Source organism: Staurois parvus, unplaced genomic scaffold (genome assembly GCF_062004578.1).
Source record: "Staurois parvus isolate SC_StPar_1 unplaced genomic scaffold, SC_StPar_1.0 ptg002848l, whole genome shotgun sequence".
Taxonomy (NCBI): Eukaryota; Metazoa; Chordata; class Amphibia; order Anura; family Ranidae; genus Staurois; species Staurois parvus.
Window position 1 is genome coordinate 58706 of NW_028320644.1, and position 15287 is coordinate 73992.

A 15287-nucleotide genomic window follows, 5' to 3' on the forward strand; every position below is an offset into this window, starting at 1 on the left:
CTGGGTATCTGTCTCGGTCTCTTATATGAAGGACGGGACATTCTGGGTAGTCTGTCTCTCTCTGATATGAAGGACGGGACATTCAGGGTAGTCTGTCTCTCTCTCTGATATAAAGGACGGGACATTCTGGGTAGTCTGTCTCTCTCTGATATGAAGGACGGGGCATTCTGGGTAGTCTGTCTCTCTCTGATATGAAGGACGGGACATTCTGGGTAGTCTGTCTCTCTCTCTGATATGAAGGACGGGACATTCTGGGTCGTCTGTCTTTCTCTCTCTGATATGAAGGACGGGACATTCTGGGTAGTCTGTCTCTCTCTGATATGAAGGACGGGACATTCTGGGTAGTCTGTCTCTCTCTCTGATATGAAGGACGAGACATTCTGGGTAGTCTGTCTCTGTCTCTGATATGAAGGACGGGACATTCTGTGTAGTCTGTCTCTCTCTGATATGAAGGACGGGACATTCTGGGTAGTCTGTCTCTCTCTGATATGAAGGACGGGAAATTCTGGGTAGTCTGTTTCTCTCTGATATGAAGGACGGGGCATTCTGGGTAGTCTGTCTCTCTCTCTGATATGAAGGACGGGACATTCTGGGTAGTCTGTCTCTCTCTCTGATATGAAGGACGGGACATTCTGGGTAGTCTGTCTCTCTCTCTGATATGAAGGACGAGACATTCTGGGTAGTCTGTCTCTCTCTCTGATATGAAGGACGGGACATTCTGGGTAGTCTGTCTCTCTCTGATATGAAGGACGGGACATTCTGGGTAGTCTGTCTCTCTCTGATATGAAGGACGGGACATTCTGGGTAGTCTGTCTCTCTCTGATATGAAGGACGGGAAATTCTGGGTAGTCTGTTTCTCTCTGATATGAAGGACGGGGCATTCTGGGTAGTCTGTCTCTCTCTGATATGAAGGACGGGACATTCTGGGTAGTCTGTCTCTCTCTGATATGAAGGACGGGACATTCTGGGTAGTCTGTCTCTCTCTGATATGAAGGACGGGACATTCTGGGTCGTCTGTCTCTCTCTCTCTGATATGAAGGACGGGACATTCTGGGTAGTCTGTCTTTCTCTCTCTGATATGAAGGACGGGACATTCTGGGTAGTCTGTCTCTATGATATGAAGGACGGGACATTCTGGGTAGTCTGTCTCTCTCTGATATGAAGGACGGGACATTCTGGGTAGTCTGTCTCTCTCTCTGATATGAAGGACGAGACATTCTGGGTAGTCTGTCTCTCTCTCTGATATGAAGGACGGGACATTCTGGGTAGTCTGTCTCTCTCTGATATGAAGGACGGGACATTCTGGGTAGTCTGTCTCTCTCTGATATGAAGGACGGGACATTCTGGGTAGTCTGTCTCTCTCTGATATGAAGGACGGGAAATTCAGGGTAGTCTGTTTCTCTCTGATATGAAGGACGGGGCATTCTGGGTAGTCTGTCTCTCTCTGATATGAAGGACGGGACATTCTGGGTAGTCTGTCTCTCTCTCTGATATGAAGGACGGGACATTCTGGGTAGTCTGTCTCTCTCTGATATGAAGGACGGGACATTCTGGGTCGTCTGTCTCTCTCTGATATGAAGGATGGGACATTTCAGGTAGTCTGTCTCTCTATCTGATATGAAGGACGGGACATTCTGGGTAGTCTGTCTCTCTCTGATATGAAGGACGGGACATTCTGGGTAGTCTGTCTCTCTCTCTGATATGAAGGACGGGACATTCTGGGTAGTCTGTCTCTCTCTCTGATATGAAGGACGGGACATTCTGGGTAGTCTGTCTCTCTCCCTGATATGAAGGACGGGACATTCTGGGTAGTCTGTCTCTCTCTCTGATATGAAGGACGGGACATTCTGGGTAGTCTGTCTCTCTCTGATATGAAGGACGGGACATTCTGGGTAGTCTGTCTCTCTCTGATATGAAGGACGGGACATTCTGGGTAGTCTGTCTCTCTCTGATATGAAGGATGGGACATTTCAGGTAGTCTGTCTCTCTATCTGATATGAAGGATGGGACATTCTGGGTAGTCTGTCTCTCTCTGATATGAAGGACGGGACATTCTGGGTAGTCTGTCTCTCTCTCTGATATGAAGGATGGGACATTCTGGGTAGTCTGTCTCTCTCTCTGATATGAAGGACGGGACATTCTGGGTAGTCTGTCTCTCTCTCTGATATGAAGGACGGGACATTCTGGGTAGTCTGTCTCTCTCTCTGATATGAAGGACGGGACATTCTGGGTCGTCTCTCTCTCTCTGATATGAAGGACGGGACATTCTGGGTAGTCTGTCTCTCTCTCTGATATGATGGATGGGACATTCTGGGTAGTCTCTCTCTCTCTGATATGAAGGACGGGACATTCTGGGTCATCTGTCTCTCTCTGATATCAAGGACGGGACATTCTGGGTCGTCTGTCTCTCTCTCTGATATGAAGGATGGGACATTCTGGGTAGTCTATCTCTCTCTGATATGAAGGACGGGACATTCTGGGTCGTCTGTCTCTCTCTCTGATATGAAGGATGGGACATTCTGGGTAGACTGTCTCTCTCTGATATGAAGGACGGGACATTCTGGGTCGTCTGTCTCTCTCTCTGATATGAAGGACGGGACATTCTGGGTAGTCTGTCTCTCTCTGATATGAAGGACGGTACATTCTGGGTAGTCTGTCTCTCTCTGGTATGAAGGACGGGACATTCTGGGTAGTCTGTCTCTCTCTCTGATATGAAGGACGGGACATTCTGGGTAGTCTGTCTCTCTCTCTGATATGAAGGATGGGACATTCTGGGTAGACTGTCTCTCTCTGATATGAAGGACGGGACATTCTGGGTGATCTGTCTCTCTCTCTGATATGAAGGACGGGACATTCTGGGTAGTCTGTCTCTCTCTCTGATATGAAGGACGGGACATTCTGGGTAGTCTGTCTCTCTCTGATATGAAGGACGGGACATTCTGGGTAGTCTGTCTCTCTCTGATATGAAGGACGGGACATTCTGGGTAGTCTGTCTCTCTCTGATATGAAGGACGGGACATTCTGGGTAGTCTGTCTCTCTCTGATATGAAGGACGGAACATTCTGGGTAGTCTGTCTCTCTCTGATATGAAGGACGGAACATTCTGGGTAGTCTGTCTCTCTCTGATATGAGAACGGGACATTCTGGGTAGTCTCTCTCTCTCTGATATGAAGGACGGGACATTCTGGGTAGTCTGTCTCTCTGATATGAAGGACGGGACATTCTGGGTAGTCTGTCTCTCTCTGAGTTGAAGGACGGGACATTCTGGGTAGTCTGTCTCTCTCTGATATGAAGGACGGGACATTCTGGATAGTCTGTCTCGGTCTCTGATATGAAGGACGGGACATTCTGGGTAGTCTGTCTCTCTCTCTGATATGAAGGACGGGACATTCTGGGTAGTCTGTCTCTCTCTGATATGAAGGACGGGACATTCTGGGTAGTCTGTCTCTCTCTCTGATATGAAGGACGGGACATTCTGGGTAGTCTGTCTCTCTCTCTGATATGAAGGACGGGACATTCTGGGTAGTCTGTCTCTCTCTCTGATATGAAGGACGGGACATTCTGGGTAGTCTGTCTCTCTCTGATATGAAGGACGGGACATTCTGGGTAGTCTGTCTCTCTCTCTGATATGAAGGACGGGACATTCTGGGTAGTCTGTCTCTCTCTGATATGAAGGACGGGACATTCTGGGTCGTCTGTCTCTCTCTCTGATATGAAGGATGGGACATTCTGAGTAGTCTGTCTCGGTCTCTGATATGAAGGACGGGACATTCTGGGTAGTCTGTCTCTCTCTGATATGAAGGACGGGACATTCTGGGTAGTCTGTTTCTCTCTCTGATATGAAGGACGGGACATTCTGGGTAGTCTGTCTCTCTCTCTGATATGAAGGACGGGATATTCTGGGTAGTCTCTCTCTCTCTCTGATATGAAGGACGGGACATTCTGGGTAGTCTGTCTCTCTCTGATATGAAGGACGGGACATTCTGGGTCGTCTGTCTCTCTCTCTGATATGAAGGATGGGACATTCTGGGTAGACTGTCTCTCTCTGATATGAAGGACGGGACATTCTGGGTCGTCTGTCTCTCTCTCTGATATGAAGGACGGGACATTCTGGGTCGTCTGTCTCTCTCTGATATGAAGGACGGTACATTCTGGGTAGTCTGTCTCTCTCTGGTATGAAGGACGGGACATTCTGGGTAGTCTGTCTCTCTCTCTGATATGAAGGATGGGACATTCTGGGTAGACTGTCTCTCTCTGATATGAAGGATGGGACATTCTGGGTGGTCTGTCTCTCTCTCTGATATGAAGGACGGGACATTCTGGGTAGTCTGTCTCTCTCTCTGATATGAAGGACGGGACATTCTGGGTAGTCTGTCTCTCTCTGATATGAAGGACGGGACATTCTGGGTAGTCTGTCTCTCTCTGATATGAAGGACGGGACATTCTGGGTAGTCTGTCTCTCTCTGATATGAAGGACGGGACATTCTGGGTAGTCTGTCTCTCTCTGATATGAAGGACGGGACATTCTGGGTAGTCTGTCTCTCTCTGATATGAAGGACGGAACATTCTGGGTAGTCTGTCTCTCTCTGATATGAAGGACGGAACATTCTGGGTAGTCTGTCTCTCTCTGATATGAGAACGGGACATTCTGGGTAGTCTCTCTCTCTCTGATATGAAGGACGGGACATTCTGGGTAGTCTGTCTCTCTGATATGAAGGACGGGACATTCTGGGTAGTCTGTCTCTCTCTGATATGAAGGACGGGACATTCTGGGTAGTCTGTCTCTCTCTGATATGAAGGACGGGACATTCTGGATAGTCTGTCTCGGTCTCTGATATGAAGGACGGGACATTCTGGGTAGTCTGTCTCTCTCTCTGATATGAAGGACGGGACATTCTGGGTAGTCTGTCTCTCTCTGATATGAAGGACGGGACATTCTGGGTAGTCTGTCTCTCTCTCTGATATGAAGGACGGGACATTCTGGGTAGTCTGTCTCTCTCTCTGATATGAAGGACGGGACATTCTGGGTAGTCTGTCTCTCTCTCTGATATGAAGGACGGGACATTCTGGGTAGTCTGTCTCTCTCTGATATGAAGGACGGGACATTCTGGGTAGTCTGTCTCTCTCTCTGATATGAAGGACGGGACATTCTGGGTAGTCTGTCTCTCTCTCTGATATGAAGGACGGGACATTCTGGGTAGTCTGTCTCTCTCTGATATGAAGGACGGGACATTCTGGGTCGTCTGTCTCTCTCTCTGATATGAAGGATGGGACATTCTGAGTAGTCTGTCTCGGTCTCTGATATGAAGGACGGGACATTCTGGGTAGTCTGTCTCTCTCTGATATGAAGGACGGGACATTCTGGGTAGTCTGTTTCTCTCTCTGATATGAAGGACGGGACATTCTGGGTAGTCTGTCTCTCTCTGATATGAAGGACGGGACATTCTGGGTAGTCTGTCTCTCTCTCTGATATGAAGGACGGGATATTCTGGGTAGTCTCTCTCTCTCTCTGATATGAAGGACGGGACATTCTGGGTAGTCTGTCTCTCTCTGATATGAAGGACGGAACATTCTGGGTAGTCTGTCTCTCTCTGATATGAAGGACGGGACATTCTGGGTAGTCTCTCTCTCTGATAAGAAGGACGGGACATTCTGGGTAGTCTCTCTCTCTCTGATTTGAAGGACGGGACATTCTGGGTAGTCTCTCTCTCTCTGATATGAAGGACGGGACATTCTGGGTAGTCTGTCTCTCTCTGATATGAAGGACGGGACATTCTGGGTAGTCTGTCTCTCTCTCTGATATGAAGGACGGGACATTCTGGGTAGTCTGTCTCTCTCTGATATGAAGGACGGGACATTCTGGGTAGTCTGTCTCTCTCTGATATGAAGGACGGGACATTCTGGGTAGTCTGTCTCTCTCTGATATGAAGGACGGGACATTCTGGGTAGTCTGTCTCTCTCTCTGATATGAAGGACGGGACATTCTGGGTAGTCTGTCTCTCTCTGATATGAAGGACGGGACATTCTGGGTAGTCTGTCTCTCTCTCTGATATGAAGGACGGGACATTCTGGGTAGTCTGTCTCTCTCTGATATGAAGGACGGGACATTCTGGGTCATCTGTCTCTCTCTGATATGAAGGACGGGACATTCTGGGTAGTCTGTCTATCTCTGATATGAAGGACGGGACATTCTGGGTAGTCGGTCTCTCTCTGATATGAAGGACGGGACATTCTGGGTAGTCGGTCTCTCTCTGATATGAAGGACGGGACATTCTGGGTAGTCTGTCTCTCTCTGATATGAAGGACGGGACATTCTGGGTCATCTGTCTCTCTCTGATATGAAGGACGGGACATTCTGGGTAGTCTGTCTATCTCTGATATGAAGGACGGGACATTCTGGGTAGTCGGTCTCTCTCTGATATGAAGGACGGGACATTCTGGGTAGTCGGTCTCTCTCTGATATGAAGGACGGGACATTCTGGGTCGTCTGTCTCTCTCTGATATGAAGGACGGGACATTCTGGGTCGTCTGTCTCTCTCTGATATGAAGGACGGGACATTCTGGGTCGTCTGTCTCTCTCTGATATGAAGGACGGGACATTCTGGGTAGTCTGTCTCTCTCTCTGATATGAAGGACGGCACATTCTGGGTAGTCTGTTTCTCTCTGATATGAAGGACGGGACATTCTGGGTAGTCTGTCTCTCTCTGATATGAAAGACGGGACATTCTGGGTCGTCTGTCTCTCTCTGATATGAAGGACGGGACATTCTGGGTCGTCTGTCTCTCTCTGATATGAAGGACGGGACATTCTGGGTAGTCTGTCTCTCTCTCTGATATGAAGGACGGGACATTCTGGGTAGTCTGTTTCTCTCTGATATGAAGGACGGGACATTCTGGGTCGTCTGTCTCTCTCTGATATGAAGGACGGGACATTCTGGGTCGTCTGTCTCTCTCTGATATGAAGGACGGGACATTCTGGGTCGTCTGTCTCTCTCTCTGATATGAAAGACGGGACATTCTGGGTAGTCTGTCTCTCTCTGATATGAAGGACGGGACATTCTGGGTAGTCTGTCTCTCTCTCTGATATGAAGGACGGGACATTCTGGGTCGTCTGTCTCTCTCTGATATGAAGGACGGGACATTCTGGGTAGTCTGTCTCTCTCTCTGATATGAAGGACGGGACATTCTGGGTCGTCTGTCTCTCTCTGATATGAAGGACGGGACATTCTGTGTAGTCTGTCTCTCTCTGATATGAAGAACGGGACATTCTGGGTAGTTTCTCTCTCTCTGATATGAAGGACGGGACATTCTGGGTCGTCTGTCTCTCTCTGATATGAAGGACGGGACATTCTGGGTAGTCTGTCTCTCTCTCTGATATGAAGGACGGGACATTCTGGGTCGTCTGTCTCTCTCTGATATGAAGGACGGGACATTCTGGGTAGTCTGTCTCTCTCTCTGATATGAAGGACGGGACATTCTGGGTAGTCTGTCTCTCTCTGATATGAAGGACGGGACATTCTGGGTAGTCTGTCTCTCTCTGATAATAAGGACGGGACATTCTGGGTAGTCTGTCTCTCTCTCTAATATGAAGGACGGGACATTCTGGGTCGTCTGTCTCTCTCTGATATGAAGGACGGGACATTCTGGGTCGTCTGTCTCTCTCTCTGATATGAAGGACGGGACATTCTGGGTAGTCTGTCTCTCTCTGATATGAAGGACGGGGCATTCTGGGTAGTCTGTCTCTCTCTGATATGAAGGACGGGGCATTCTGGGTAGTCTGTCTCTCTCTCTGATAGGAAGGACGGGACATTCTGGGTAGCTGTCTCAATCTCTGATATGAAGGACGGGACATTCTGGGTAGTCTGTCTCTCTCTCTGATATGAAGGACGGGACATTCTGGGTAGTCTGTCTCTCTCTCTGATATGAAGGACGGGACATTCTGGGTAGACTGTCTCTCTCTGATATGAAGGACGGGACATTCTGGGTAGTCTGTCTCTCTCTGATATGAAGGACGGGACATTCTGGGTAGTCTGTCTCTCTCTCTGATATAAAGGACGGGACATTCTGGGTAGTCTGTCTCTCTCTCTGATATGAAGGACGGGACATTCTGGGTAGTCTGTCTCTCTCTCTGATATGAAGGACGGGACATTCTGGGTAGTCTGTCTCTCTCTGATATGAAGGACGGGACATTCTGGGTAGTCTGTCTCTCTCTGATATGAAGGACGGGACATTCTGGGTAGTCTGTCTCTCTCTCTGCTATGAAGGACGGGACATTCTGGGTAGTCTGTCTCTCTCTGATATGAAGGACGGGACATTCTGGGTAGTCTGTCTCTCTCTCTGCTATGAAGGACGGGACATTCTGGGTAGTCTGTCTCTCTCTCTGATATGAAGGACGGGACATTCTGAGTAGTCTGTCTCTCTCTGATATGAAGGACGGGACATTCTGGGTAGTCTGTCTCTCTCTGATATGAAGGACGGGACATTCTGGGTAGTCTGTCTCTCTCTGATATGAAGGACGGGACATTCTGGGTAGTCTGTCTCTCTCTCTCTGATATGAAGGACGGGACATTCTGGGTAGTCTGTCTCTCTTTCTCTCTGATATGAAGGACGGGACATTCTGGGTAGTCTGTCTCTCTTTCTCTGATATGAAGGACGGGACATTCTGGGTAGTCTGTCTCTCTTTCTCTGATATGAAGGACGGGACATTCTGGGTAGTCTGTTTCTCTCTCTGATATGAAGGACGGGACATTCTGGGTAGTCTGTCTCTCTCTGATATGAAGGTTGGGACATTCTGGGTAGTCTCTCTCTCTGATATGAAGGACGGGACATTCTGGGTAGTCTGTCTCTCTCTCTGATATGAAGGACGAGACATTCTGGGTAGTCTGTCTCTCTCTGATATGAAGGACGGGACATTCTGGGTCGTCTGTCTCTCTCTCTGATATGAAGGACGGGACATTCTGGGTAGTCTGTCTCTCTCTGATATGAAGGACGGGACATTCTGGGTCGTCTGTCTCTCTCTGATAGGAAGGACGGGATATTCTGGGTAGTCTGTCTCCCTCTCTGATATGAAGGACGGGACATTCTGGGTAGTCTCTCTCTCTGATATGAAGGACGGGACATTCTGGGTAGTCTGTCTCTCTCTCTGATATGAAGGACGGGACATTCTGGGTAGTCTGTCTCTCTCTCTGATATGAAGGACGGGACATTCTGGGTATTCTATCTCTCTCTGATATGAAGGACGGGACGTTCTGGGTAGTCTGTCTCTCTCTGATATGAAGGACGGGACATTCTGTGTAGTCTGTCTCTCTCTGATATGAAGGACGGGACATTCTGGGTCGTCTGTCTCTCTCTCTGATATGAAGGACGGGACATTCTGGGTAGTCTGTCTCTCTCTGATATGAAGGACGGGACATTCTGGGTAGTCTGTCTCTCTCTGATATGAAGGACGGGACATTCTGGGTAGTCTGTCTCTCTCTCTGATATGAAGGACGGGACATTCTGGGTAGTCTGTCTCTCTCTCTGATATGAAGGACGGGACATTCTGGGTAGTTTCTCTCTCTCTGATATGATGGACGGGACATTCTGGGTAGTCTCTCTCTCTCTGATATGAAGGATGGGACATTCTGGGTAGTCTCTCTCTCTCTGATATGAAGGACGGGACATTCTGGGTAGTCTGTCTCTCTCTGATATGAAGGACGGGACATTCTGGGTAGTCTGTCTCTCTCTCTAATATGAAGGACGGGACATTCTGGGTATCTGTCTCGGTCTCTTATATGAAGGACGGGACATTCTGGGTAGTCTGTCTCTCTCTGATATGAAGGACGGGACATTCAGGGTAGTCTGTCTCTCTCTCTGATATGAAGGACGGGACATTCTGGGTAGTCTGTCTCTCTCTCTGATATGAAGGATGGGACATTCTGGGTAGTCTGTCTCTCTCTGATATGAAGGACGGGACATTCTGGGTAGTCTGTCTCTCTCTCTGATATAAAGGACGGGACATTCTGGGTAGTCTGTCTCTCTCTGATATGAAGGACGGGGCATTCTGGGTAGTCTGTCTCTCTCTGATATGAAGGACGGGACATTCTGGGTAGTCTGTCTCTCTCTCTGATATGAAGGACGGGACATTCTGGGTCGTCTGTCTCTCTCTCTCTGATATGAAGGACGGGACATTCTGGGTAGTTTGTCTGATTTTGGAGGTCTCTGTTTTATTCTGTATACCTTTGTTTCTATCTTGTGTTTTGTGTCTTTAAGACTTTTCTATCTGCAGTAAAATATATTTGTTAAACAGTTGGTTACATAAGAGTTGGTTTATTGTTTCTTACTTTTTATTAGTTATTTTGGCTCCTCCCTGATATCTCTGTAAGGTAATACAATGCAGGAATGGGTATTAGGGGACATTTCTCGGGGCTGCAGTTCCTCTGAACTCCACAAGATGGTGATCTCATTTCTACTACCCAGACAGGACTTCTCTAGAATACAGACAGGAAGTGATGTCAGGAACAGACAGGAAGTGATGTCAGGAACAGACAGGAAGTGATGTCAGGAACAGACAGGATGTGATGTCAGGAACAGACAGGAAGTGATGTGGAATAAAGACAGGCTGTGCCATTCGGTGTGAATGAGATCGGAGACATTGCAGGAAGTAGCAGCAGAGGAGGTAATAAGATGTTATGTTCTATTTACACCCAGTAACCCCCGTCATGTCCGTTATCTTCCTTCATAGTCACGTCTGTCCTCTTTCTCCATCTTCACGTCCGTCCTCTCCCTCCATAGTCATGTCCCTTCTCTCCCTCCATAGTCATGTGCATCCGCTTCCTCCAGTCATGTCCGTCCTCTTCCTCCATAGTTATTGTGACGTCTTTTATCTCCAGGAGATGATTATACACATCAATATTTAGAAGGACACAAGGATATCTACAAGGACGTCATGATGGAGGACCACCAGAGAGGACACAAGGACCTCTACAAGGACGTCATGATGGAGGACCACCAGAGAGGACACAAGGACCTCTACAAGGACGTCATGATGGAGGACCACCAGAGAGGATACAAGGACCTCTACAAGGACGTCATGATGGAGGACCACCAGAGAGGACACAAGGACCTCTACAAGGACGTCATGATGGACAATCAGCCGCCCCTCACATCACCGGGTAAGAGGAGACTTTATTGTAAAGGAGAGAGCAGTACGGAGGATCCACCTAGATCCCCCATCATCTGATAAACACATAGAAACAATGGATTCAGTCAGTGTGTGTGTTTCCTACAGATGGATCCAGTCATGGGAACCCACCAGAGAGATGTCCCCGTCCTCTGTATTCCTGGGATTCCACACAGGAAGGTCACACCATCCCTCACCATCATCAGGTAGATGAGGAACAATCACTGATAGTATCATTAGGATCTGTACATTATCTGCATTGTTACCATTGATGTCATTTTTATTATATATTCAGAGTGGAAACCTGAGAGATCCTAAAGTTGAGGTTAAAGAAAAGATAAAAGAGGAGGAGGATGAGGATGGGGGGATGGAGGAGTCAGAGATTCCAGAAGGACACAAAGATCTGTACCAGGACACCATGGTGGAGTCATCCAGCTACAGGAATCCACCAGAGAGATGTCCCCGTCCTCTGTATTCCCGGGATTCCACACAGGTAGGTCACACCATCCCTCACCATCATCAGGTAGATGTGTATAAATCATAACTATTAGTGATTGTTCCTCAAGGGTGTTTGTTACATTGAATTTATTTTTGAATGTTTAGATTGGAATCCTCGGGGATGATAATATTGATGTTAAAGAAGAGTATAAAGCGGAGGATGAGGAGTATGGAGTGATGGAGGAGTTTTCAGAAGGACACAAGGATATGATGGAGCCACCTAATACCAGGAACCCACCAGAGAGATGTCCCCGTCCTCTGTATTCCCGGGATTCCACACAGGAAGGTCACACCATCCCTCACCATCATCAGGTAGGTGGATCCAGTTATGGGAACCCACCAGAGAGATGTCCCCTTCCTCTGTATTCCCGGGATTCCATACAGGAAGGTCACACCATCCCTCACCATCATCAGGTAGATGATGACAATTATTGGTAGGTGGGATTTATACTCGGCATGTTGGTTACAATGAATGTTTTATTATATCTCTCAGAGTGGAATCCTCGGGGATGATAATATTGATGTTAAACAAGAGTATAAAGAGGAGGATGAGGAGGATGGAGTGATGAAGGAGTGTTCTGAAGAACATAAGGATCTCTATGAGGACTCCATGATGAAGCCATCAAGCCCACCGGAGAGATGTCCTCTGTATTCCGGGTCTTCCACACAGGAAAGCCACAACTATGCACACAACTACAAGGTTGGTTTGATGGAGGATCTAGGCCATGAAAGGGACTCAGCCATGCCAGACAATGTTTGGATCCTACATGATGACGTTCTCTCTGTGGTCTTGCATTATTGAAGTGGCTGAGAACCCAAATTCCAAAAACACAATTTTTTCTGCTTAGTTTAGTAGATGATGTAGTTATAACCTAAATCACATGGTGAGTATCTCTCAATAATGCCTCCTCAATCAGTTGTAGGCCATGTTGAGTTGAGTCCTTCGTTTTGAGTCCCTCTCAGTCTGTGGCATGGTGTCACATGTGGTGCAGCTATTTCCACCATTGGCTTCTCTTCTCCCGGTAGAATTTGAAGTTTCCTCCTCTCTTCTATAGATGTGAAGTCCGGGATGAGAGTGGAGAGTCTCTGGAAGTGAGTGTCCCTCACTGATGAGTACTTGGGGCACTGTAGCAGGAAGAGGTCCTCGTCCTCCAGGACCACCTATTCACATTGTAGCAGGAAGCGGTCCTCATCCTCCAGATTACCCTGGTCACGTTGTAGCAGGAAGTGGTTCTCATCCTCCATGACATCCGGTCAGATTGCAGCAGGAAGTGGTCCTTATCGTCCATGACATCCTAGTCACATTGTAGCAGGAAGTGGTCCTCATCCTCCATGACACCCGGTCAGATTGTAGCAGGAAGTGGTCCTTGTCCTCCAGAACCCCCTGGTCACAATGCAGCAGGAAGTGATCCTCATCCTCCAGGACCCCCTGGTCACATTTTAGCAAGAAGAGGTTCTCATTCTCCAGGACCCCCTAGTGACATTGCTGGCACGGTTTACTCTCCCTGGACTTGTAGGTCTGTCTGTGCCGTTCTGATTGGATTTTCAGGCTGTGGGCACTCTACCTGCTCAGGGTCTGTCTGTCTTTGGGGTCTTGTAGCACCTCCAGGTACAGGGTCAGTTTGTAGTCCCTCTGTAGTGACTGGTATACCGTTTCTTGGAGTTGGCTCTTTCATTTCTTCATTCCTCAACATATGTTTTGGGGAATCCTTCATTATGTCTTTATTTGAGATTTTGTCAAGACGTTTGTTGGGTGTTTGGGGAGGACAAGGCGAGTTGTTGCAGGCCACATGGCTTTGACTGGTCATTATTGGTCAGTAGGGACTTATGGTGGTACAAGTTAGGACTGCTGTTTTGTAGATGGCCCCAGTATGATAGCGCCCTCTTCTGTACTGCGAGAAGAAAAGGAACTCTGCCCAACTCTGACCAGCAATCACCGTTGGAGGTGCTCTGGTGGACGTGGAGGAGGTGCTTGTAGAATTCTAGATGGAATATTTGTGACGGGCTGAAGTCCCATTTGGATTGGTCTGGGTAGGTGAGAAGACCCTCAATCTTCACTGCCATAAAGAAGGATTGGGGTGATGACTCTATCAAAGATTCTAAGCCAGACTCTTCCCGGAGGTTGAAGGTGGTACAGCCGTCTCCTGATGGCGTAGGAGGTTCTCATGCCTTGTCTTTCAGGGACTCAATGGCTGGCTTGAAATTCTGTGTGTCCCTCCCCCTCTCCTCCTCCCCCTCTCTCCTCCTCCCCCCCTCTCTCCTCCTCTCTTCTCCCCCTTCCCTCTCTCCCCCTCTCTCCTCCTCCTCTCTCCCTCCTCTTCTGTCCCTTCTCTGTCTCTCTCCCCTCCCTCCCTCTCTCCCCCCTCTCTCTCCCCTTTCTCCCCCTCTCTTCACCCTCCCCCCCCACCCTCTCTCTCCTCTCGCTCTTTCTCCTCTCTCTCCCCCTTCTCTCTCTCTTCTCCCTCTCTCTTCCCCCCTTCTCACTCTCTCTTCCCCCCCCCTTCTCCCTCCCCCCTTCTCTCTCTCTCTCCCCCCTTCTCTCTCTCTCCCCCCTCTCTCTCCCCCCTCTCTCCCCCCCTCTCTCTCCCCCTCTCTCCCCCCTCACTCTCCCCCTCTCTCCCCCCTCACTCTCCCCCTCTCTCTCTCCCCCCTCACTCTCCCCCTCTCTCTCTCCCCCCTCACTCTCCCCCTCTCCCCCCTCTCCCTCCCTCTTCTTTCTCTCCCTCTCTTCTCTCCCTCTCTTCTCTCCCTCTCCCCCTCTCTTCTCTCCCTCTCCCCCTCTCTTCTCTCCCTCTCCCCCTCTCTTCTCTCCCTCTCCCCCTCTCTTCTCTCCCTCTCCCCCTCTCTTCTCTCCCTCTCCCCCTCTCTTCTCTTCCTCTCCCCCTCTCCCTCTCCCCCTCTTTTCTCTCCCTCTCCCCCTCTTCTCTCTCTTCCCTCCCCCTCTTCTCTCTCTTCCCTCCCCCTCTTCTCTCTCCTCCCTCCCCCTCTTCTCTCTCCTCCCTCCCTCTCTTCTCTCTCCTCCCTCCCTCTCTTCTCTCTCCTCCCTCCCTCTCTTCTCTCCCCCTCTCCCCTCTCCCCCCCTCCCTCTCCCCTCCCCCCCCCTCCCCTCTCTTCTCTCTCTCCCCCTCTCTTCTCTCTCCCTCTCTTCTCTCTTCTCCCCCCCCGAGGTGCAGAGCAGCAGCAGACATGCCTCCTTCCCTCCTCCTGTATATATCTCATTATACAGGCTGTCAATCAAGGGGCGTGGCCTCAATATTGCGGAGAGGATTGCTGATGGCAGGCTGCTCTTCTACCAGCCACACTACACACCAATGGCTTGCGCTCTTCTTCTTTATTACATTGTATCTTCTATTTTTGTTTGCTTTTTGCAGGTTTCCAGCCACTTTCACTCTGATATTTCCTCTCCTTCTCTTGATGTAGAGTGGAGATCCAATCGATATAGAATTTGAGGTGAAAGCAGAAGAAGAAGAGGCGTATGTGAGGGATGATCAGCAGTCTATGGAGGAGGATGGAATAACGGGGACATTTATAGAGGAGGACACTCCTACAGAGATCAGCACAGGTGGGTCATGAACACCAAATCCATTCCTCCACCCATACTGCTCACTGATTGGTCCAGATGATAAACC

General features: G+C 48.9%; 2 protein-coding genes across 2 annotated transcripts in view; both read left to right on the plus strand.

Moving 5' to 3' along the window:
- The window catches only part of LOC149429044 (uncharacterized), a 108407-nt gene that overhangs the window by 40582 nt on the left and 52538 nt on the right, over nt 1-15287 (plus strand). Inside the window, 4 exon segments of the mRNA XM_089666797.1 lie at nt 11456-11653; nt 11764-11970; nt 12152-12358; nt 15079-15220. Coding sequence (XP_089522923.1) covers nt 11456-11653; nt 11764-11970; nt 12152-12358; nt 15079-15220 — 754 coding nt within the window.
- On the plus strand, nt 10544-11432 carry LOC149429045 (uncharacterized). Its single transcript, XM_089666794.1, has 3 exons — nt 10544-10656; nt 10898-11152; nt 11269-11432. Exons 2-3 carry the CDS (start codon nt 10927-10929, stop codon nt 11430-11432), a joined length of 390 nt encoding a protein of 129 aa, XP_089522920.1. The 5' UTR covers nt 10544-10656; nt 10898-10926.